The sequence below is a fragment of the Stegastes partitus genome, unplaced genomic scaffold (assembly GCF_000690725.1).
Source record: "Stegastes partitus isolate 25-593 unplaced genomic scaffold, Stegastes_partitus-1.0.2 Scaffold54, whole genome shotgun sequence".
NCBI classification, from domain to species: domain Eukaryota; kingdom Metazoa; phylum Chordata; class Actinopteri; family Pomacentridae; genus Stegastes; species Stegastes partitus.
Window position 1 is genome coordinate 678,415 of NW_007577785.1, and position 24,661 is coordinate 703,075.

Genomic DNA, 24,661 nt, shown 5'->3' on the forward strand with positions numbered 1-24,661 from the left:
CACTGATCAGACTTTTACCCTCACTGTGCATTTATACTGACAGCTCTGTGTGCTGCTGGACTTCTTGTTTGCAGTTCTCACACAAACCTCTCACACGAGCATTTGTTTTCAGGGTGCATCCCGATTGGCTAATGAGATTTTGAGTGATAGCTCAGTATTTGCATTGTTCCAGTGTCAATCCTTCAGATCTTTTTGCTTTGCTCGTCTTGTCTGTGCTCACATAAATTCACAAATTCACAAAAAAGCTATTCTCATGTACGTTTTTCTTTTTTTTTCTGGTTAGACAACAAAACAACGAAACACAGGTCAGGAAGACTATTTGTTAATCAGCAGTCACTTCCAGGTCATTTGCAAGCTGCTGACAACAGATGGACTGTGATTCCAGCTATATGTACATGTGAATCAATCACTCAAGAGAAAAAGTTAGAAGCAACAAAATGGGGGCATCCCACTCAAAAACATGTAGCCCACACAAGTGGTTTGTGCCATAACTGCGAGCAAAAAGTCAGGCAGCGCAACAAAAGAGCTGGCAGCATAACTGCAAAGCAGACAGTGAGGGCAAAAGTCTGATCAGTCAGAAGGAAGCAGAAAGAACTATAAACAAAAGGACATGCTATCAAAAAAGGAAAATACCAATACACATGCACAAATCACTGGTTTGCAAGTTGTTGGTTTTATTGTTGTAATTTCATGTTTTTGGTCGAGGGAGTTATTTTCCAATTTTTGTTTGAAATTAAAGAATTTTTGCTTGATTATATTAACAGACGTCCAGCACCAGTTCAGTATGTCCTTGTTACTAAGTATAGGTTTATTGTAAATATCATGTCCTGTTGCTAAATAAGCAGAAAAGCAATGTTATTTTGGTGCATAAATTAGTTAAACCATCTTAATTTAATGCTGTTTTGCATTTAAACAAAATGTGTTTTTTGATATGCTATGTACTAAAGAGCAAAAAATAAGATCTTTGATGAATTATCAGAAATGCTCCTTTTTAAACTCAGGCGACTAGACTTTCTGTGTCTGATTGACAGCCACTGGTTGGTAGGGAAGGTGCGATAAAGTAAACAAACTTGCACGGCAGCCTTTCTGTCAAGGGTGGACAGCATAAAGGGGTTTTGAAGAGCTAGGGCCACACCAACCATCTATAACTGGACCAAAGAAACATTTTCAAGTGTGTTCACATGCTGTTTAATGTGCTTCAGCTGAGCAGCTAATTAGCTATCTAACCTGCAAACGGATGTTGGCAGTGCACTTTCCCCTAATGAATGTTTCTGTTGTCGCTGCTTCGACAAGCTAAGGTGCAGGACAAGATGTGTTCCAGTTAGTTAAGAAGTTCAGAGGGAGACTTTAGCAGGAAAGCTAATGTGGGTTAGTCTGTCGTGTGGCTCGGTGTGACCGTGTGCTCTGCCTATGACAGAACGCTAACATTACTAAATTATTCAAGATTTGATTGGCTATATTTAAATAAGGTCTCCATTTATGTAGACTTCTGATGCATATGGATACTGGATTGGTATCCTACTAAGTTACTGCCAAACATTAAGGGCAGATGGCATCATGAAACCAAATACATATATAAAAATTGTTTCCTTTGGGTTCTGGACTGTTTTCCTCAAAGGTGAACAAAGGATAAGTGATTAACAGAACAGATATATATATGCTGTAGCAAACAAAAAAAAGATGCTATTAAATTTTGCTTTAAAATATTTTGCGGCAGTTTTGTTGATAATAGACTTTTGGGTGCTATATCGTTATCTACCTGACGATATTCAACAAGAGAACATGTGTCATTGTCCCTTATTTAACCAGTGTAAGCTATTCCAGGCCCTGACTTTATGAATGCTAAGCGTTGACAGTGCTACAAAGTATTTTATGTCTCACACTCATCCAAGCAGACGTATTTTCACAATGTGATGACCCACTGCACTTGGTGCCTCTCTCTCGCCCACACGCAACAATTTTTCAATTTCTCTGATAAATTTCCATCATTGCTCTTTTACAGTCTAATTCCACAATGTCTCTCAGTATCCCCGCCAAACATCCCTCCTGTGGAGTGTGTTGCTGTGTATCTCTCTAGGTGATCTATTGGTAGACAGCAGTGTACTCAGACCCGCTGGGTTTAATCATGTTTGTATTATCTCCTCTAATCAAACATTCTCATCTCTCTCTTTTCATTTCTGTTTATCTTTTTTTTTTTCAAAAAAAAATAAATAAAAAAAAGCCTCAAGTGCTCGCTCACAAAAGGTCCCTTTCTGAATTTAGATGGATGGTAATCATAGTTGACAATGTAAACATTTTCCTTTTTCCAGTTGGGCTGGGTGCAATTTTCCTGTGCTTTGGAGTGTGCCGTGGAATTAAGTTGTCAAACTCAGGGGCAGGCATGAAGGTGATGTCATCCTCTATATATCCTGCCTGTGACATCCGACTCACACCTTCGTCAGACGACATGTGCGCACAAAGATAAAGAAGCAGACATGCTGGAACAGTAGCATTGTGCTATAACATCAGCCGTAACAGGCCTTTATTAATCGATTTATATTGTCACGCTAATGCACCCAATCCATCATGTATGTATGAATCCATGTTTGTCTATGCACATGCGGCGGTGTTTATACGAAGAGACGCATTCAAGTCTAACAGGGCAACGATGTGGCAGTGACAAATGGCTGCGGTGGTTGTTACTGTGGAAACTGCAGCGTGAGTGCCAACAGCTGTAATGTAACCCCCGCGACTGGAGGAGTCTCGTACTCCAGGATTACACCCTGTTCTTACCATCACTATCACACGGGAAAGGCTCAGCGTTCCACCTTCGTGCGACGTAAAATCCACAGGTACAGGTGTTTGCTATGTCTCTGCCCACAAAAGCAAGGGAAATCCTGCGGGTTGTGTGAACTTTCAAAGGGATAGTGATCATAGCCTCAGTTATCATTCTGAGCAGGAGAATGAGAATAAAGTACTCCTTGGGTTTGGATGCTTTGATGGAAGCCAGCTGATACGAGAAAACCCTGTCTTGTGGGGCTGATAGTGTTCAATCAAGTGAAATAGTTTAAAATAAAATGTCTCATCGCAGCAGCCACTTTGGATCAGGCCACTGATAAGGCTCAGCCAAGGTGACATAAAAGAGAAAAAAAAAAACAGCACATTGATACACGTGGGCTAGCACTTCGAGACAACATGCAGGATAGTATAGAGACATACCTACAGGTATCACAAATGGACAAATGCTGCCTTCATTCTCAACACAGGACTAGGGCTTGTATTTTTGACACCAAATAGAAATACAATATCCATATTCTATCAAGGTTTCTTAATACATGAAGTGAGACGTCAGTAGTGAGAATAAGAAGAACCTGGAAGGCCACCTTTAAGTAAGATTCTAAAAAAAAAAAATGTGATTCAGGTCAACAAAAATGATAGAATACTGCTACAAGAGTACAACTGCAAACACAGTGGTGTAAAATCTATAGAAAAAAATTCATGTCAGGAGTTTTATTGAACATGCATCACTTATGTTGAACCTTTGCCCGTGGCAGGATAAATGACACTGTATGTGAACAGCTGATGGCAGGGTGAGCATTTCAACCCTTACCTTGCAAAGGGAACTGAGGTCAAAGCCAAATGACTGGGCGTTTCGAGAGCCTGCATTCATGTAATTCCCCAGCAGCAGCACCAGCTCCAGCAAGCGACCGAAGGAGCGGCTCTTTCTGACCTCGTCGCAGGCGGCGTTTACTGCCAGGATATCTGGGCGAAGGTTGTTTACCTGCTCCTCAAACTGTAGCCGGAAGAGGATGTGGCTGAGGCGAGGACGCAGCCGCTTTACGCTGCTCATCTGGAAGAGGAGGGAAAGCGATGGACAAAACAAGAAGGTACGGATGTGAAAAGAATAATAGCAAAAGGGGGAATTACAGAAAGGAGAATAAAGCAGAAAAGAAGAAAAGAAAATATTTTAAAGCGAGAAAACCACATCAGAGAACACAGTCCAACTCAACTAACTACAATCACACTTTTGGCACACTCTCCCATTCAGCCGATCTAATTTAAAAGGCATTTATGCAACCAGCATGTTGAAAAGTGTTGCTAGGCAGTAGTAATAGATGCTGGCAGTGATTTGATTTGGGACCCAGGTCTGGTAAGTTAATTGTGGAGTTAGTGTCCATATAGGGCAGGCAGTGGAGGGGGTGGAATATACAATAGGCTGCCTTGGATTACCACTCTCACACAATTAGAGAAAATTGGAAAATATTGCATTGGGCCCAGGACCTGGCCACAACAGTGATTGTGTACGTGTGCGGGGTAGAAGGGAGGGGTGCAGGTTCCAATTGTCTGTTTCACACAACAGCTGGCTGTGCGGTTTGATGTCCTCCATCAAGGGTTTAATTATAGCTACTGTAATGTTATCAAATGACTATTTCAGTCAGTCGGTGAGTGAGGGAGTGTGTGTGTGGGTGTGTGCACCGTGTCTGTTTGCGTGAGAGAGAAGGAGGGAGGAAACGGAGCAGAAGAATTATATGACAAAATTAAGAAATGGGAAGGTGCACAAGAATCAAACCTAATGCTGAAATGAAGCAAAGAGATGGGACGAATTACGTGATAAGGATATTGTATTTAGGGGAGAATAATCAGAGAAAGAAAGCAAAGTGCACTCTCAGACTGAATGTGTGCTGCTGATGTTTCCATAAAGGCTACAGAGGGCATTGGGAGGTTGTATTGACAACATGAGGAGATGGGTTCTAATAGAACACAATGGAGAGGACGTTATGGAAAATTTTGCCCGTGTATTGCCAGGTCATAATTCAGTGAGGTGACAGTATTGTGAGAGGGACAAGACAGTTGTGTTGACATGTTGTATGTTTCTCTCGTGCTAACGGGAGTGTGAGAGCACCAACGCTGAATTTGAAAAAAGATCATGCACCATATTGTGTGAAAACATATTAATGTGAGTAAATGTTTAGACAACTTGTAATAAATGTCTCCATAGAGTGTTAGCAACATCAAGATTGTAAGCATGAGATCCTTTTGACTTAATCTCACAAGAACATTTAATTTATTTGCGTAACTGCAGAGAGACACATTAAATAAGTGTGTTGCCCTGGTGTCAAAGGCACTGCATCCACTTCTACAACACAATCAGGTCAATTTCCTGAAATAGGCATAATGTCTACACACAAAGCAGAGTTCAAATCAAGTGTGAGCGTCGGTTATTGAAAATAGAAAAGATAAAATGCATGTGTTTGCACAATGGTAAATTAAAAATTCTCTTTGAACCTGAGTCTTTCTGATAGGTGAAAGCACACAGGCCTCCTTGGGCCCACGCAGGCACAGTAGCGAAACAACATTATATAAGCAGGCTCTTCTTTGTTCTGTGTCTCCCTGATGAACTATATACAACAGCTGAACACGCTCTATTTTTTACCCCACCACACCTACTCCCCACCCCCACATCGACCACTTAGTCCCTGCCTTTTCAGTCTTCCTTCCTTTTTATCCCTTTCATGGGTGAATACAAATCACGGGGCAAAAGAAGTAGATCGCTGCATGTTTTGTCACTAACTTAGTTACTAGGCAGAATCGCAAATTACACACAAACTCCTATACCGCTCATGCATAATTCTGAATAAACCTCCTTTGAAAAGTCTTTAAGAAAATGATGCACACATAATTAGACAGCAGTGCTGCTCTTTAATGTGCATAAATTAGTGCATCAGTCCACAGGTGTCCTGCCTTTCCTCTTAAGGCTTAAAAAGATAGAATTTTAAAAAGCTCGGGATTATGATAATCATATGAAAGTGCTCCCTGTGTGTGTGTGTGTGTGCATGTTTGTGTTATCATAGGAAAGAGGGACACCGAGAAAGACATATGATGCAAATACAAGACGGGTTTACATTAGTATAAATTTAAATAGTAATAAAACTGTTTTGTAAAACCATTTATGCATGATTATATTCTGCTGAATTATTAAATTCATGCTGCATTTCATTTAAACCTCGTGGATACACAAAACAGTATAATGTCAGAGGTTTTCCATCAACAAAACTACAATAATATTCACCAAAATCGTGTGTGTGTGTGCGCATACAAATAGAGCTGTAGCTGTTGGGGAGTTGACAGTTTGTGTGTGCAGCTTTGTGTAAGAGTGTGTACTCACCACAACCCCAAACTGTTCAGGCTCTGACAAATTAGAGTACTCATTTTTGTACTTGGCCAATGCATTCAGCTGCTCCTGTTCTGGTAGGTGCTTTACAAGGTTCTACAAAGAAGAGGAAGAACAGGTGTGAGAAACAGAACAGAAGAAAGCAGCAGCCGTCGGGAAACTCGACACACTTTAATTTAATAATTATATCTTCCGCTGTTATATCCTCCTCATTTTCATGTTTCATTTTTTTTTTACTCTTGTACAAAAAATAATAATCTAACTCTTGGGAGACTGGCTGTGTCTGGGTTTCAACACGAGTGCAGCTGTTCACATTCTCTGTCTAAAGACCAGTGCGGTGTTTTTTTGCAACTTAAGCTCGGATGAACGACAGGACTATCGATCTTTGTACAAAGCTTTATAGAAGTCTAACCTACACCTCTTCTATTTGTTGTGTGCTTTTGTGAGGTTCAGCCACGTCTGAGAGACACTGGAACTACAACACAATATTTTCTATTATAAAGCGCTGACATATCAGTAAATACATGTAAAGAGACAAATTAAAAATTTAGATTTTTTTTTACTGCCAAAAGAAAATAATGTTAAATTATTTGAGTCACATAAATTACATCGCCTTCTCATCTGAATGTTCACCGTCACCTCGACAAATGCTGCTACAGCATATGTTCCTTGTGCCTGGAGTCACAACAAATATCGTCCATTACTTAAGTTTTTATCGATACACTCTAATGGAATTTGCCTTAATGACTATTAATCATTTGTGTGTTGTAATTACCAATTATTGATCCAATGAATTCTTTAAAATGTACATCCATAGCTCAGGTTTGTTTTTTTAATTTGTTTAAACTAGTCGCCGGTAAATAATTTAAAAGTCTTAAAAGCATTCTTGAACTTCCTAAACATTTAGTGCCAACACTCTATAGAGCTTTTACACATTTCACTCCTACTAATTTTATTTTTATTTCATTTTTTCAGTGACATTTTCTATTCATCTATGTTCTATGTTTTTTAAATAATTTTATAATGAGAGCTTTCTTTGGTAGTGGAAGTAAAACAAAGTTCAGCTCCAAAAATAATAATCATACATTAAAAATAAAAATCAAGACATTGTATCAACACCTTAAACTACAACTATTGTCAGTAAAAGAGAAGTAAAATTATCAGTCAATACCCTGATCAAATCAGAATCACAGCTGTCAGTATCACCATTTCTGATAGTCGAAAGGTGACAAGAAACTGCAGAACAGAAATGTCAGTGACAGATGCATATCATGGCATCCACTTTAATCTGTTAAAATAAATTTCACAGTATTCTAGGGAGGGGAAAAACATATTTTTTGCAGACGTTATCTTTGTATGCCCACTGTAAAATTGGTGGGGTAGCTTCATCGTCTCAAGCACTAAAAATATTGTTGTTTTGTTCCTTTTTAAAACAAAGTATTGTTTCTCATGGCCACTTCTAAACTGTGTCATCAGTAGATAGTCTGTCCAGTTTATTAACACTTTTATTTTTCACATGTAAAATGCATTTGTTCATGACAGTTCCTGAAAAAAACTACATTTAGGACATTTATGATAAAATCTCCAAAAAAAATCCAGTAATGGTCAGGCTCTGAGGCATTGTCCACAGCTAAAGAGGATACTTTTCTTGAGGAGAATCTTTCCCTTCACTTATAGAAAAAAAAAAAAGTGTCCACGTGACCATCGCTTTTACAAAACATCTCCATTCACACAAGAACTCCAATACAACTGGAAATGCTGCAATACGCATGTTGGGCAACATCAACAATATGTCAAATACCAGAAAAGAACATTGTGTCATTTCATTTTCTGACCACCATGTAATATTGGACACAGCAATTGCAAAGGCTTTTGTGTGCTGGTAAAATGGCGCAGCAAAGACAGGTGAAGATGAACCTGTACTTGCTGGTGCTAAACAAATGTAAAGAAACTGGTATGTATATATATATATATATATATATATATACAGATGCACGTTTATTATACAAGGCAACAATGTTCATCAAGAATTAAGGTGTGACATCTTTGCTGCTCCAACCCTTTGTCTATTTTTTTTTACATAGCTTCACTGAATCCACTGAAGTAACCTAAAACGCCATTTTTATGTAGATTTGAAGACTAAATGTAGAAGAGAAAGTTTTTGTTTTGTTATGTGGACAGAGGCCTGTCCACAGAAGACAAAAACCAAAAACCTATTTAGACATCTAGAGTCAACAAAGAAAGACAGACAGAGAAAGAGAAATACTCAGTTCTACCTAGCATTACAACCTATATGTGGATATTCCGTTCGAATAAGGAAAAACTTATGCAAGGTATATATGAAGCATGCAGAATCAGAACGCCACCTAATTGGTCAGACTGCATACAAAGAGGACCTTGCTCACACTGAGGTCATCAGATCTCAGTCAAATGCGGAAACCGTCCATAGAACGTGACCACATTCTTTGTAAGAAATCAATCAAGCAAGCAACTTGAAAGGTCACCTAACTCTGACTCTTCCTGTTCATTTAAGAAAGACCAGCAAAAGCTACAAGTAGCAGTAGTTGTAATAGTGGCTAGCAAATCTTTCCTCAAGTAGTGACTGAAAATGAATCAAGTTGTTTTGTCGCATTGCTGCTGAGATAGAAAGAAGAAAGAGATTTATAGACAGATGGATAAACAGACAGATATACAGATAGGATGGATAGGTTTGGGTTGTACAGGTGATATTAAAACATAGAAGTTATGGCCAAGAAGCTAAGTCGTGGGGAGGTTTCAAAAAAGTAAAAATAAAAAAAGAGCACCAGAAAAATATAATTTAAAAATATCAGCTGAACATCAGCATAGTGCTTCTTTATTTATTTTTTATTGACAGATTGTCTGTGCTCACCAACTGCTCCAACACCTGCTGTACCGCAGGCTTTACAGATGCCCAATACCTCAGCCTGAGGCAACGTGCCGTTTTAAAGTAGACAACTAATCAAGACAATAAAACAAGAGTTGGGGCATGAACCTGACCAACTGAGTAGGAGAAGGGCAGCGCTAAAAATACCCGTCCAGCCTCAAGGGGAAAAATTAGACATTGTAGGCTGAGCTAGTCTCCAATATAGTTTCTGTCCCAGAGTTAGGCTGGTCAACAGTTAGCTGGTCTATGGAAGTCATCCCCTGAAGTCGGATAAATACCTGAAGCTCACAACATTTTTACAGCTTTCTGCAAAACTTGTCTTACCTGGATCATAGGTTCAGTAAGTTGCTCCTCATCCACCTCCACAACCATGCGGCGAATTTCCTGATAAGGCATACGGAAGGAACCCAGGAAGATGGCTATACAGGAGAAAATAAAAGACAAAAAGTAGCACATGGCAAGAGAAACAATTCACTACTGAGAATTCATGTTGCAATTTCAGAAAACTGGTCGAAATGAAAGGAAAAAGACAGAAAAAAAAGAGAATGGTGTGAAACAAAACATAACAGCTCAAGTATGAACTGCAAACCAAAGAAAAGTAAAGTTTAAGACACATCATTGCATGAGTCAGTCAGACATGAAACTGTTTTGGAAAAAAATACATCTGAAAAATTACACTGGCTTAGCAAGCATGAAATTTTCAAGCAAGTGGTACAACTAGGGACAGAGTGGCAAATGCCTTGTCAGTGTAAGTCATTAGTCTAGCCAGTGAAACCATGGAAAAAAGAAAAGAAAAAAAAACCTTGGTTAAAATATATGTGACTTAGCGAGCTTAGGGAGCTAGATGCCGCAGAACTTTTGGGAATATTGAAGGTAAAAGGCTAGGTGATAGGAGCAAGTATTCTTTATTTGAATGTGTCTGGTGTACAGTTACAGGCATCACATTCACATGATAAACAGTAGAACCTGAAACGACTCGCTGATACTAATTCAGGATTGTGCTTTTTTTTTTCTCTTGTGCAATTGTCAGATTTTACAATACATCACTGCCTAAAATCACTCTCTCCACTGGAGGCACAAAAGAAAATTATTTTCAATTTAATGTCACTGGTTTCACACGGTTTTGCGAGATATTGCAGTAGCAGGTAAGCATGGTGTTCAAAATGTGCTTGGGTCAGTGCTTTTGGCAGGATGTATAAAGCATTTAACTGACTTGCATTAAAAAGAAGCATCATCATGAAGAATTTGTATAAAATTTAAATAAGACAAAACACACTAACAAAATGCATTTTACTGATAATCTCTGTGGTAATTTGTAGCAAAGTCAAGGTTTCCAGCACCCGAGCTAATGAAACATAAAAACAACTGCATATGCACATTCAACCCAGATCTGTCTGGCGAACCAGCCCTTTTTCTGTTAAACACATGTAAAAATGTGACATAACCGCCCTACTTTAATTGCTAATGAGACAATTTTAGTACATTAGAGCATACTGGTGGAATAAATTTCCATTGTATCCTAAATGTGACGGCATCAATCAAGCAACAGAAATAAAAACCTTTTAGACTCTTTACCTCCTATGGCGAAACACATAAACCGCCTACTCTCCTTTTTTTTCTCTCCTCTTTCCTGCTCTATAATTTCTGCTGCATGATTTATCACTGTTAGTGGGCTGATTAGTCTCATTTTCTTTTAATACATGAAACAAAGGTCACGGCTCCCCTTGATATAAGCCAATGAGGTGCTAAGATCTGAGAGTGCTTAAGAGATCAGCTGGATCCTCATTAATGCCCGGTGCTTTTAAAACGGTCATTTTAAGACCAAGCATGCGTGTGTGTGTGTGTGTGTGTGTGCCAGAGAGAGAGAGAGAACGTGGGAGAGAGAGATAGAGCGAGAATGAAACAGACAGATCAATGCGATCACACACTGTAGCATTTTCTTCTTTCCTTAATGGATCCTTAACATTGTTAATTAGCTCAGTGTGAAGACATGAGTCATAGCCAGTAATGACCAAGTTCAGAGTAAGTGTTGTTTTGTTTTAATTGCTATAGCAACAAGCAAAGGTGTAACTCACTCCCTGCCAATACTGTCTCTTATGGTCACAAAAAAAGAAATAAAAAACACCACAAAAGATACAGGAGGTGACTTCAGTGAGATGAAGGGCAGAAGTGAGGCCCAAAGGACGGACATGCCCAGTGCGGTCTAACAGCCACTCACACGGGTGTGCATAAACCCAGTTCTTGGTAGGAGTGAGATGAAAGGAAACAAATACTTACACAGATTCTGTGCAATCTTGGGATCGAGCACCTTAAGCTCTTTAATTCTCTTCTTTATGGATTTCTTATCCTCCAGATCCTCCTCTTCTTTTTTGGCTGATGGAGACAGAAAAACTGAATTATTGTCACCATGCAAAGGCAAAAATTTGAACAAATGCATGCACTAACTGAACTGTATTGCTGACATATGCATGGCACACAGAAATTCAGACACAGTAAGATTATGAGATTTAGATTTCAGTCTTCCGGTGAAACATAAAGGTAGTAAGCGTGAAAAGTCAACTGGGATAGAGATTGCCCAGCTGCAGTCCTTATTTATTGACTTGTAGTATTTTACAGATTTTAAAAGATGTCAAATGTTTAAATATACTCAAACATCTTTTGTTTTTTTGTCATGAGTATCTTTGCAAGTGAACAATGAGACAATGATAGGATGCCATGCTACTAGAGAAGCTTGGAGAAATGGATTAAGGGGGAACTGCTGTGATCACACCACTGACAGAGTAACGGAGAGCCACAGCTCCACCACAAACACAAAGTGGCACATTCAGGAATCAGGTTATAGGTGAAGGTAAATCTGTTTCGGGTCACACGGAACCAGGTAAGTTGGATTTTGATAGTGCTATTGGTAGACAGGAGAGGAACCACAAGATCTGGATTTTAAAAAAAAACAACAAAACAACAAACACATACAGATAGACACACACACACACGCTCTCTTGAGCCACACTCACAAAGAGTTCATGGTTGGTTTTAATTATTTAAGACACCAGATTAAGAGAACAAAATGTACATCCCAGGAGTACGGTGGGTAATTGTCTGGTGCTGTAATTATCATGTGTGTGTGCGGAGAGGAGAACAGAGGAGAGGAGAACAGAGGGGAGGAGAAAAGCAGGCAACAGAGGTAAAGAGTACAGGGGTTAATCCACAGGAAAGGTATTTCTGCTCTTCCACACGGTGTTCTTTCAGGGAGCCTGTATCTAATTAAAAAGTGAAGAGGTGTGCTGGGAGCTCCTGCATGAAAAGCCTGGTAGCATGTCCACAAACATGCACACCTACGGTACAAACCCACCACACACAGACGTACACAAACACGGCCACACACTGAGCTATCCTTGGACTTACGTGGCTCCTCTGTTGGTACACTCTCCTCACAGTCTGTGAGAGAGAGGCAAAAAAAAAAAAAACACGGCCACACAAGGAGGACAATGGAAAAATATGTATTGTGGAAAGGGGGAGAGGAGAGAGAACGGAGAAATAAAAAATACATTTTCATAAGACTGCACCCTGTTCACTGCAGCGTGAAACACAAAAAGACTCAAGTAAGGAAACAATAAATATGCTATAAAAACTTAAATGGAAATGGTTGGATATAAAAAGAAGTAGAAAGTTAGATGAAGTAATAAAAAATATTTAAAAATGAACAGGCTCATCTACTGAAAATGTGTCAGTTAATTTCTGTAAAAAGTTACCAATCTTGGGCCACAGTTAGAAACACATTTATGCTGTAAGTCAAGATTAGACCTGGAATGATTAGTCACTACATTTGTTAAACTATAGCAGTTATTTTCATATCTCACTTGTGCTTTTGGTGAAAGACATCAATGTCATCAAAAGTTGTAATTATAGAACCTTTGGGATGTTGGTTAAACAAAACAGTTTAAAAAACAATGTCTGCTGAGGCTTCGGCGACCTGTGATTTCCACATTTTAATGACTTTTTTTCAAGCTACTATAAAAGTAGATTTTTCAATGGTTCCTTTGTCGTTGTTGTTGTTATTGATGTTGCAGCTCAATCTAAGTGTTTCCGAAGATGTCAGGCGAATGCTTATAATAAGGAAATTCAATGCATCTGAAATTTTTATTATTTGATGGTATGCAGCAACAAAAGAAATCTTCAGCATCACACACTTGAGTGTTGAAACAGAGATTATGATGTATATACGATGCTGTGATACAAGGTTACAAATCTATTTACTAACTTTAATGCTTGAAATTGCCTTTCAAGAGGTTAAATGATGCAAAACCAGTCAAATTGGCAACAGAAAAAGCAATCTGATATAAATAGGCATGAAGGACAACAGTCACTTTGCATCATCTGCCAGTACAATCGTATCCCTACTGGGTTCCTACTACTCGTGCAAATATGTTCAACAAGCAATGACGCGTCACACCTAACTTTAGATTGTCTTTGTCACTACACCGTATTTGGAGCAGAGCAGCACTTGCTCAAGAGCATGAAAAAGTAAAAGAAACTATGTTAAACTAAAGGATGCAAATGGAATTAGTAAAAATGTAAAGAACTGAACTATTCATTCTTGTAATATCATCCTAAATGTGATACTATTGGGTATATATTTATAGCAATACATTATTACATACACTTATATATAAGGAGCCAGCCCCTAAAAAGCCTGCAGCTTACTGCATTAAGATGTAGTATTGATCTACTCATCATAACTTATAACCCAACAGAATCTCATTTATTACAACACACACCGAAGCTCTCTCAACCCCACACACAATAAACACACAGTGCCAGAATATTAACCACCCCGTTTCGGTGCATATAAACATACTTTGGCTGGGCCATGCCATCCATGAATCACCCTCACATAATACTGCAAGGACTACATCCATCTCTATCATATAAGAGATAGTGATAAGATAGAAATTGCATTTCACGCACACACTCTCACCAAGCTGCCTCAGGTGTTATCGGTTAAATCAGCTAATTAGATTGCCCCCTTCCAGCATCACCCCCTCATCCTCTCTGGCCTTAAAACAGCTCTTCTTCGGGGAAGCCTGCTCATTATAAATCAGCCAATTAAAATGTCCCGCAGGGGGTCAGAGGTCACTGGTTAATCAATCAGAGGGAGTGGCGACAGTTGTAGTTATCAGATTGCGCTATCACCCAGGAAGTGGGAAAGATAAGGATACACTTGTGAGAGCAGAACAGTGGGGAGTCTGCATTGCATCACATCACAGGTCCAGCAAAAGCAGGGAAAAAGCAAAGGGCACTTTACAGATACGCTGTGACGACGTCAGATATTTTAGGATCTAATGGCAGGCGGATTTTCCAACATTATTATATGTGAAAAGACGTCACTGCCGGAATAAAAAGTTGCTTAGAGATATGATGCAAAACAGATTAATAACATGAGTGTGACGCAAAGATGCAAGTTAAAAACTGAGCCACTGACGAGAAACCGCAGTTAACATCAGAAGCTGAGATGAGATAACATAGAACGAGAAAGCAGGATTCAATCACAACACAGGAGAAAGCAGTGCATTAGAGACAGACGCCATTACTGGGAGAAAAAACAGTCTAAGCTGAAAGGACGCACTCTGCTCTGCCACAGCAGCCAAAGATCGAGTCATCTCGCACCTAAGCAAGTTAAAGCCTCTTCATGAAGGCCTGTGATAAATGTCAACTTAATGGTGGGACTGTGGACAAAGTAGGAGAGAAAATGTGAAAAAGTGAAGAAAGATGAAGGACTTTCTCAATTTTCACCTATGGTGTCATATACTTTGGGGGAAGTGCTTTCCGCATAGTATCCAAAATAACAGACAAAAAGCAACAAAACAAATATGTTAATTTTTGTTTCTGTCAAAACCATTGCTGAGTGTACAAGAAAGAAGAAGTTTAATATTTTTGCAAGAATAACAAAGCAGTCTTTAGTTTTAGGGTCAGTTGAGGATACACAGCTAGAAATTTCAGGAGTTATCTATTCTTCTCACTTGTAATAATTCCACTGACTGGTTTTGATCCAATCTCTGCCACAGTTTAAAGGCACTTGACAAAAATTTGACAATGTGTAACACTGCACACACACGCCTCCCAAACAGCATAACTTCCCACAAGGCACTATCAGTGAATTGTGCCATCAAAGCACTAAAGGGAGTGGTGGATGAAATAAAACTGCTGTGAAAGAGCATGACTGATGCTGTACATGACAGGCAGGCCTCAGAGACAAGCAAGTAACACCTCGAACCCACCACCCCACCTCACCCCTCCATTGTGTGCGCGCACACACACACACACAAACGAACACACGCGCACGCACACGCACGCACACACACTCACACAAAAAACCTCTTCCTCAGTCTCCCCTGGCCTTTATGCTCACACCACCACTTCATCTTATCAGGACAGATTTCTAATCAGGGAAAACGCCTTACTGGAACTGGCCTGCCATTTGCACACACACACAGGCATGCACAAAAAAAAATTCTAACAGTAATGTTGAATGAAAAAACATGCACTCGATAACCAGAACTTGAATCTAAGAAGTTATCAGGTAAAGTAAGCAACTGACAGCCGTGAGACTGTGACAGGCAAGAGACAGAAAATGCATGTGTGCTTATATGGCCTGTCATTTTATCCAGTATTTGCCTATTTTACTTCCTTGGAGACTTTTCTCTCGTCTTGATAAGGCTTCATTATTTATGGCATGGTATAGTGACAAGATCATCTCCCCCGGAGGGAGCAGATAAGTACACAGTGAGGGGAAAGTTGAGAGGGCAACAGTCTTCAAAGGGTAATTAAATCACTGTGTTGTTTCCAATAGCCAATCAAGGCAGTCATGCAGGTAAAGTTTAAATCACTGCTATTAAGGGGGTTTCTGTAGCAGGGATAATTGAGTGGGCCTCGCAATTCAGTGTGCAAACACCGCACACAAGTATATGTATACGATGCACACACGCACCCCATCGCCCGAAGCAAAATGCACTATGAGACATCTGAAACACAGGAGGGGGGCTGTCTACAGCAAGTGAACAAATCCACCATTCTGACACATCTGTCAACTCTACAGTCAACCGAGGGGAGAAGAACAGTCAAACCGGCTGCACAGTTTGACTGTTGACTCGCTGTATGGTTTGGATCCAGCTGAACTTCAGTCAGCCTGACAGAAAGCACAAGAGACATCAGGCAGATGTCCAGTAGTTACTTGGACTATGCATACCTGCCCTCCCCTTTTCCCCTCTCTGCCTTATCAATGCACACACTCCACCATCCCGAATAGCAGCGAGATGACAGATCGACTGGTCTGTTTGCACATGGACTACCATCCTCTATATAAGTTGCTGGTCTGTGAGTACTGGTGAGCGTGAGACAGAGAGGGAGATCAGAGTAATGAAGTGAGGAGCTGTGTTGTAAGTGAGCTAATCAAAGTGAACCATGCAGGGCCACCTCTCCCTGTGATCCAGACTAGATGACCCAGGGCCATAATTAGTCTGAGACTTTCATTCTGATAGCAGCAAATTAACAGACTTCATTAGGCTTTTCTCTCCTCTCCTCCTCTATTCCTGCTATACCAAGATCACTAAAAGTGCTCCTATGTGAGCGTCGACGTCTGCCACATATCAAGTCGAGTCAAGTCACTTTCACTTCAATAATACATTTAAAAACAACAAGGGCTGAACCAAAGTGCTTCCCAGTTGAGGAAGATGGATTAAAAGTGTAAATGTGCATGAATAAAAAGAGTAGAGAGTCGCAGTTAAAAACAGCACCAAGAGAAAACACATAACGGATAACCGTAAGTAAAACCAAAGTAAAATAGATGAGAAATAGGAACAGTGCATAGAAAGCGTGACTAAAATGGGAATAAGATGATAAAATCAAAATCAAAGAAGAAAAAGAAAGATTAAAACGAAGCAAGAGAATGTTCAGAATAAATTAAAAGGGGACTTGACAAAAACAATGGAGCAACGTCAGGCAACTGAACTAAATGCAAGTGGAAAAAAAAATAAACTTGATTTCAAATTGTCAGTAGTGAGACAGGAGACTATTCCTGCGCCTGGGGGCAGCAGCAGAGGGGGAAAAAACAAAAAACAAAAAAAAAAAAAGAAACCTGCTTGCCTTTGGTTTTAAAGCCTTTGCGGCAGACTGAGAGCAGTTGTTGGGAGACTGACCCAAGTGACCTGGGGGCAAAATATGAAATTAGCAGATCAGTCATGCATTGTGGAGCAGATCCATTGAGGGTTTAAAAAAACAAATAGCAAAATGTTGCAATCCAATCTGTGTTGCGCTGGTGCTCAATGAAAGTGAGCCAGAAAAGACGTGATGTGCTGTCTTGCCTGTGTTTCGGTTAAGAATCTAGCGGCCAATTGCTCTTAACAAAGAAACAAACACACCCTACAGAGAGAACATGTAAGTATACATATTTTAAAATAAATTTGCAAATCTGGACTGAAGTTACTGACACCACATCAAAAGATTCATAATTGATTAGAAGCCTCCGTTAATCAGTGTGTACTGGCCTGTGGGGATGAATTTAACCAGCAGCTCTATTCTCAGTGGAGCAGTGCCCCCTAAAGGCCTCTGGGAGACCTACCAATGGCCTCCCAATGTGTGTGTGTGCGTGTGTGTGTGTGTGTGTGTGCGTGTGTGCGTGAGCAAAAATGAGCATTTTCTGACTACTCTGTCATATCAGGTACGAAGCATTATTATCTCCATTTCATTTCACTGTGACAGCACCCAGTCTGATCTGAACAGTTGTTAAGCCCACCCTAACATTTCCCAAGTCATTCAATGGATTGATGACAGTCTAAATCATTCACCTCTCAAGTAATTTACCATTTTTCTGTTTTTCTGCCTTTGCTGTTGCAAACATGTCTGCGCCCACCCCTTTGCCAGTTCCCCCACCCCAACCCAACCTGCGTACACAAGCCTACATGTGTGGATGAAAAATCACCGCAGAAAAATAAAGTCGCAAAAGCAAATATGTTTTTAACGAGCCCGCCCATTACTTTGGTGATATGAGAACATAAAAACACAAATTGGGACTAAATTGAAGTGTCGATGCTTGAGGAACTGAGGCAGAAGAAAACAATGATGGAGAAGGAAAGGAAAGGAAAGGAAAGGAAAGGAAAGGAAAGGAAAGGAAAGGAAAGGAAAGGAAAGGAAAGGAAAGGAAAGGAAGGGAAAGGAAAGACCCCCTCCCCCCAACAAAGAAAAAAAAAAAACAGAAGAAGGCTAACCACACACAAAAAAGGAAGAGAGAAGTAAAGAGCTAGTGAGAACGATGGGTGTGCATGAGTGTGTTTGTGGAAAACTTGTGACATTTTCAAGCATTTCAGAACGCTGTCACAGGTCCAGGTAATTGGTGCATAGGTCCAGCAATAGTGCTGTACACAGAAAGCAATTTTACTGTAACATTAGCCAGTTCATACCAGAATAAAATTGTATTTTTGGTACATTTAAAAACATGTATGAAAATAGTTGGCTGGACACTATACGGGATAAAACACCCTGTGTGTACTATGTGATCAGGCCTTTCCTTTCAACAACAATGAAAAGAGCCTTTAATGATTATGCATTTGATGAGATCCCTCGTAATGGCACAAATTTTCTGCAGCCACACAAAAAGTCATTACAGAACTAATGGTGTTCTTCAAAATGTCAAAGCAAAAGCATAAAGAGAGCAGAAGGAAAAAGAAGGCTAGGAGCACAAGCAAGACGGAGATGCACAGGAGAGAAAGTCCATTTGATGAGAACAGATATATATATATATATATATACACACACACCAGTGGAGAGCAACACTAACGGCTAGACAGCGTGAGATGGACATCCTGCTGCTATGTTCAGATACACAGAGTGGTTCAAAACAAACTATATTTAAAGCATTTGAAGTCACTTTAGCTGCTAATTCTATCTCCAACCCTCAGAAAACACAACTGAACTCCAAGCACCTCTCAAGGTAACACATGCTCGATTTTATTTTTACCCAAATGTCAGTATGATGAATGTTGTAATTTCGGAATTGCATTCAAGACAACCTGAGCATAAACAATAATATAACAATTAAACTTTTTTTTTTTTTAAAATATGAGCACTTGCATTTTTAGCCTTAGTCTGGCATTTGATGTTTTAAAGAGACCACCTACTGCCCTCTTTTATTTTTCTTTCTTTGTTTTACTTTTTTTGTCTTTTTATCCCCACCTTCTCCAGTCCTTGATCCCTCCATAATTCCTGTGACTGTGCCAACCAACCTCCTCAGCTCCTTTTGTCCTATTGTAATTCAAAAGCCTACCAAGTTCTCCACACAGCAGACCACAAAAGCCATTGCCGTTCTTAGAAATACGCCCACCTTGCACTGAGGAGACCTATTAACCATCACGATGTGGATATGTTAAGTGGCTCCAATTTAGAGGTAGTCGGAGGGTTACTGCAGTCAAGACTGACAGGATTTGAATGATCATGACTGTTTAATGTGTCATATCAGCCCCAGTTTGACAAGTCATGACAAGCTGTCAGCTCTGACCACAGTCTTACCTCCATATGGGAGCAGCTTTTCTCGATGGTGTGTACACCTAAACCACTACACCAACCATACAAGCTTAACCCCTCCTACACACAACCCCCATTTCCATCAAGTGCTCCCTAAATATGCTTGTGCAGACTGACAGAGCCCACACAAACATGCTTCCTTTCCAGGCTATTATATTCATATGGAAATAGGCTGTCTAATTATCTCTTACCACATGCCAGCAGTGGGAAAAGAGCTTGTCTTTCCTCAACTTTCTCTTTAACAGGCTACATTGATCTGAAGAGCTTGACAACCACTGGGAACACAGCTTTAATGCTGTGGTAAGTAACATGAAAAAAAAAAGAAGAAGAAGAAGAAGAAAGAGGACACGTGTGAAGCATCGTGTGCAAGTTTTAAATGCCAATGCCCTCACTTCAAACAATTTATTCATTAAAATATTTAGCGCTTTCTTGCTGAACCATGCACCAAACCACATGCAAGCTTAAATATGGTTCATTGTGATTTCTAATACTGATTCCAAAAAAAAAGCTTACAATGATTAATTAAGTCACACCATTAATATACAAAATGGAATAAATTATTAGCCTGTGCAATAAAGAAAAATATGAATGGATCACCAGGGCAACAAGAAGCACACTGATTATTAGTAATCAGCTTAAAGCAGATTTTGGATTACAATGTTTGCATGGATGCAGCTAATGCAATATCTCTACATTTTCAGTACGTGGATTTTGTTAACAGCTGGTCGATAGATTAAAAGCAAACAATGGAAGATCCAGCTTTTGCATCACTCACCTCACAAATGCTAATAGCCATGATTACTCTGTAACTTCTGTCCCAGTGATACATTTTGACTGCACAGCTCGAGCAGAGACATTTTAAACTGTTGACGCAACTCTATAATAACCAAATTCAAATGTTTTATGCATTTATGTTGCATAATATATCCCTTTGAAAACATTTTTGAAAGCTGATCCTTATTGAATCTGACATTGCTCAGGCTTTAGGAGCACGTTACTATTTAATTTGGTTGGTATGTGGTGATTATTAATGTTCATTATATGAATATTGAAGAGCTGGAAAGGTTAAATAAAAAGCAAGTTTAGGGCTCTGAAAAACGTTTTCGGTGTTGTTTTTAATGCAATACCTTTTCACAGCGCTTCCCTCGAGCATAGTGTTTTCCTTTAATACACAAACTTAATGAAAAGCCACAGCTTCACCTGCTTCAATGAAAATGTCAGATGTACACTGTACACAAGATTTCAGCTCAACATTAATAGCAATTTAGTTCTGCACAAACACAGCACAGATAAATTATGCCATGTCCAAATTCAAATCTAAGGACGCTCTGCTGGTAAACATGATCACACCCTAACCATAAAAAAAACGGTTTCACCTATTACCAAAAAGAAACAAACAAAAAATAAAAACAGACTGACTATAAATGGGCTGCTGAAGAAGCTATTATCATTTTTATATTTCACAATTATTAACACTTGCATTCACTGACATCTTTTCCGTTTCTCTGTCTTTTTTGTCTCCAGTCTCACGGTGCCACAACTTGGCAATAGAGTGAGGTTATTAGCAGATGCTTGTATCCTGGAGAGAAATGGCAAACTGATTTTGTGATCTTTGAGAGTTTCGTCTAATTGGATGTTATTTATTAGCTGAAAAGAAGCCCCAGGAAAGGGCAGCTCTCTTCATGTTGTTGCTCATTTTCTGAGCACTATGGGGACGAATCTATCTCTCTGCCCTCTCTTGATAAACAGAAAGAGATGGGGGAAAAAAAGCAGGTGTTTTTCAGACGTCAATTAAGATAACTCTAGTTAGTCCATAAATGTGAGTGAAACATAATATATTCATATAATAACACGCGAGTTTGACAAGTACATTAACCTTCACATCTGGAAAAATACCGTTGTGGGAAGAATCAAAAACATATCGAGCAAAAGTTTTAAAAGGCAAAACAAACTAACATGAACAGTTTTGTGCATCCGAAAGCTGATATTGATTATCGTGTAATTTAAGCAGCCAGATGAATTGACCCCATCGCATTTTACTTTTAATAGAGAACCGCAGTAATATTTCCTTCAATGATCCAAAACAATATTTGAACAAAGAGAAGCAGCACTCTAGTGGGTTGTTTTAACTGGAGCCCAAAATGTTAAACTTGAAGACAGGACCTCACTGCTGGCAGAACTAAAAGATACAATAAAAATAGATGAGACATGAGTAGTACAGTAAAAACAGGACATGTTTCTCATATCCCTCAGTGCCCACCTGCCAGTGCCTCTAAAATATTCTGTGATTTTCACCCTCCTCTTCGCACTTACACCCATCGGGAAGCCCTGCTATACATGTTTTATCTCTATCTATTGACACTGATGATCTCAAAGAGCTTCTCCAGAGGCAATCCGTGAAATCACAGAAATTGCTGAAACTTCTGAGAGCTGTCAGCATTTTCTCTGGTCAAACACTCAGTACATTTGCTTGTTTGTTTCTCCCCTTTCTCTTCTTTTCCTTTCTGCTAAGGAAAACACTGAAGAAAAAAAAAATGTAAAGAAAGGAGGCTTTTTCAACCGCCCATGTCTTTGAATGCTTGTGATTAAAAATGAATCTCAAAGAAATGCTTTGTCCGATGACATTATACATATTTAATTAGAGTTAATTACTGTGACCATTCCAAAAGGGGCAAAACTTGAGGCTGAGGATATCTGGTTATATCACATTATTCAATCCGCTTCTATTGTGCGATTACAAAGCAACTGTTCACATGTCTATCCTGTCTATTCCTGTTTTTCTTTTCTATTGTGTTCTTTGTCTTACTGGCAGATGACAGGTTGAAGTTGCATTGCTTGTATTTAAAATAAATAAATAAATAAATGAAGTGTTAATTTGGGATGATGCATTTTCAAAAATGATAGAATCCTCTCAGTCCAGACAAAACATCAACTAAAGTCTACGCTCCAAGACGGTAAGGGAAGCTCATATATATATATATATATATATATATATATATATATACAGCTACATGTAGTGAAATGTTAAGTGAAGTACAAATTTAACTACAGCAAACCACTTCAAGAGATCAGATGTTGCTATGGAAACACATAAACCATGGTCTACTGTAGTGAAAGTAAGAGTCTTTCGTCTTACAGCCATAACTTTAACTAACCTGAAAGTACTCCAGAGCAGCTTTTTCATCTTTAACCAAGCATGTTTTGGAATATTTTCATATCAGATAAATTAGTCCTAATTAATATCACCTGTATCAATTAATTAACTAGCTCTGTGATGTTTGCTTTTAGGCCATGGCATAAACTTTTTAAAAAGCAAACAACCAATTAAGCCACAAACAGTTTATGTAAATCTGCCATTAAAAACAATATCTGCATTTATTTTATGAAGCTATCTGAGACACTTCTGACTTCATAAACTGTGTGTTTGTGAGGTTCATTCAGGGAGAGATTTGGGAAGAATTTAAAATTTAAACAGTTTCATTATTTTTTTTTTTTTGCTTTGTTTTTGTTTTTGTTAAACACAGAAAGAGAGCGAGAGAGCAAGAGAGAAAGAGACGAGCAAGAAATACAAATACTGCACACAAATCTCATCAGGTCACCGTCATGTATTTATGGAAATGATTTCAGAGCAAATATCAAAGGGGGTTATGCTCGACTCATCTTCAGGTTGCAATCTCATAAAATTTGATGGTAGCATGAATTAAGTGTGGAAACAACTAAACCTGGTGTTGTAAGCTGAGGAGAAGAGGTTATAGTTTAAAAAAAAAACAAACAAAAAAAAATTACTAACCTTTCGTTTCTGTTCCAGAGTACACATGACGGCAGATCAAGCAGCCAAGCAGAAGTTGCAAGAATAGATTTTTTTTTTTTAATGGAATAGGAAAAAGGGAGAAAACCAGAGACAGAGCAAACAAGAGAGAGAAGAAAAGATGGTTAGTAATGTTTGAAGCAAGCATTAATTCAGACATTTTGTTTTCTGCAGAGAGAAAGCAAAGCACTGTACTGAATAAAAAAAAAAAAGTGATGTTACAGGTTGAGAGATTTTGTATGTATTAACAGAAAAAAATACAACTGCAATAAAACCTGGACAGCAATAACAGACATGTCAGAATAGGAAACTGCAGCGTTTCCTGTAATCACAGAGAATTACAGACTTTCGAGATTGGTACTCATGGAAATAGACTTAATGTTCTCGTCATGATGAGTGATTTGAGCCACCAGTGACACTGATAGGTGATTAGGACGGTTTCATAATCACATCAGACATAACAGGTCAGGTCTTGTTTCTCTCATCTGAATGGAATTATACAGATTGCTTGCTCTCATTACATGCATTAACATACTAATATTGGCTGTCAGATTGTTAACACGTGTGATTGTGTTTAGCCCACATTCACAGAGGTGATTACAACAAACAGTCACGTGAGTTTCATGCAGTGTTCAGATTTGAAACATTGCAGTGAGGAATTCTGAGACTGAGAGGAAAACTTGTAAACATGTAAAACGAGTTTCTCATTGATTTTCAGTTCTTTCATGTGTATGTGAATACTTTGAACAAAAAATGTATTCCTCTGCCCCCCCGCCCCGCCCCGCCCCCACCCACATGCGTATTTCAACAAAAATACTTCCATGAAACAAAACACAAAATCCCATTTGGTATGTGTGCCATCATGAAAGCGGGGAAATCACTATAAAAATGCTTTTTTTTTTCCACCGACTTCACTGCTACTCACTACGCGGGTCAGCAGACAATTTGTTACAATGAATTACAATAGCGCTACAGCTCATGCCACTTTCTGTTCTGGCTCTTTTTCTCGTTTGAAGTTCCTTGATGAAGCTCTGTGAAGAAGGACTCTTTTTCTTCCTCTTATGGGTTCTACCCTCAGCAAATGAGACAGTAACCACAAAGGCGACAATTAAAGTCGTCAGATGTCCAGAGAGCAGAATAAAGCTCTGAGTTCAGAGGCAGACACTGTCGCATCATAAACTAAGCTTAATTATTAATCGGTTTCAATCACAATGAGATAAACCTC

General features: G+C 39.1%; 1 protein-coding gene across 1 annotated transcript in view; it reads right to left on the reverse strand.

The window, feature by feature from the left end:
* The window catches only part of LOC103352841 (protein diaphanous homolog 3), a 162,140-nt gene that overhangs the window by 85,523 nt on the left and 51,956 nt on the right, over positions 1-24,661 (reverse strand). Inside the window, exons 18-21 of the mRNA XM_008275520.1 lie at positions 11,334-11,429; positions 9,381-9,475; positions 6,146-6,247; positions 3,590-3,829 (exon numbers count right to left, since the gene is read on the reverse strand). Coding sequence (XP_008273742.1) covers positions 3,590-3,829; positions 6,146-6,247; positions 9,381-9,475; positions 11,334-11,429 — 533 coding nt within the window. The remainder of the gene's footprint in view (positions 1-3,589; positions 3,830-6,145; positions 6,248-9,380; positions 9,476-11,333; positions 11,430-24,661) is intronic.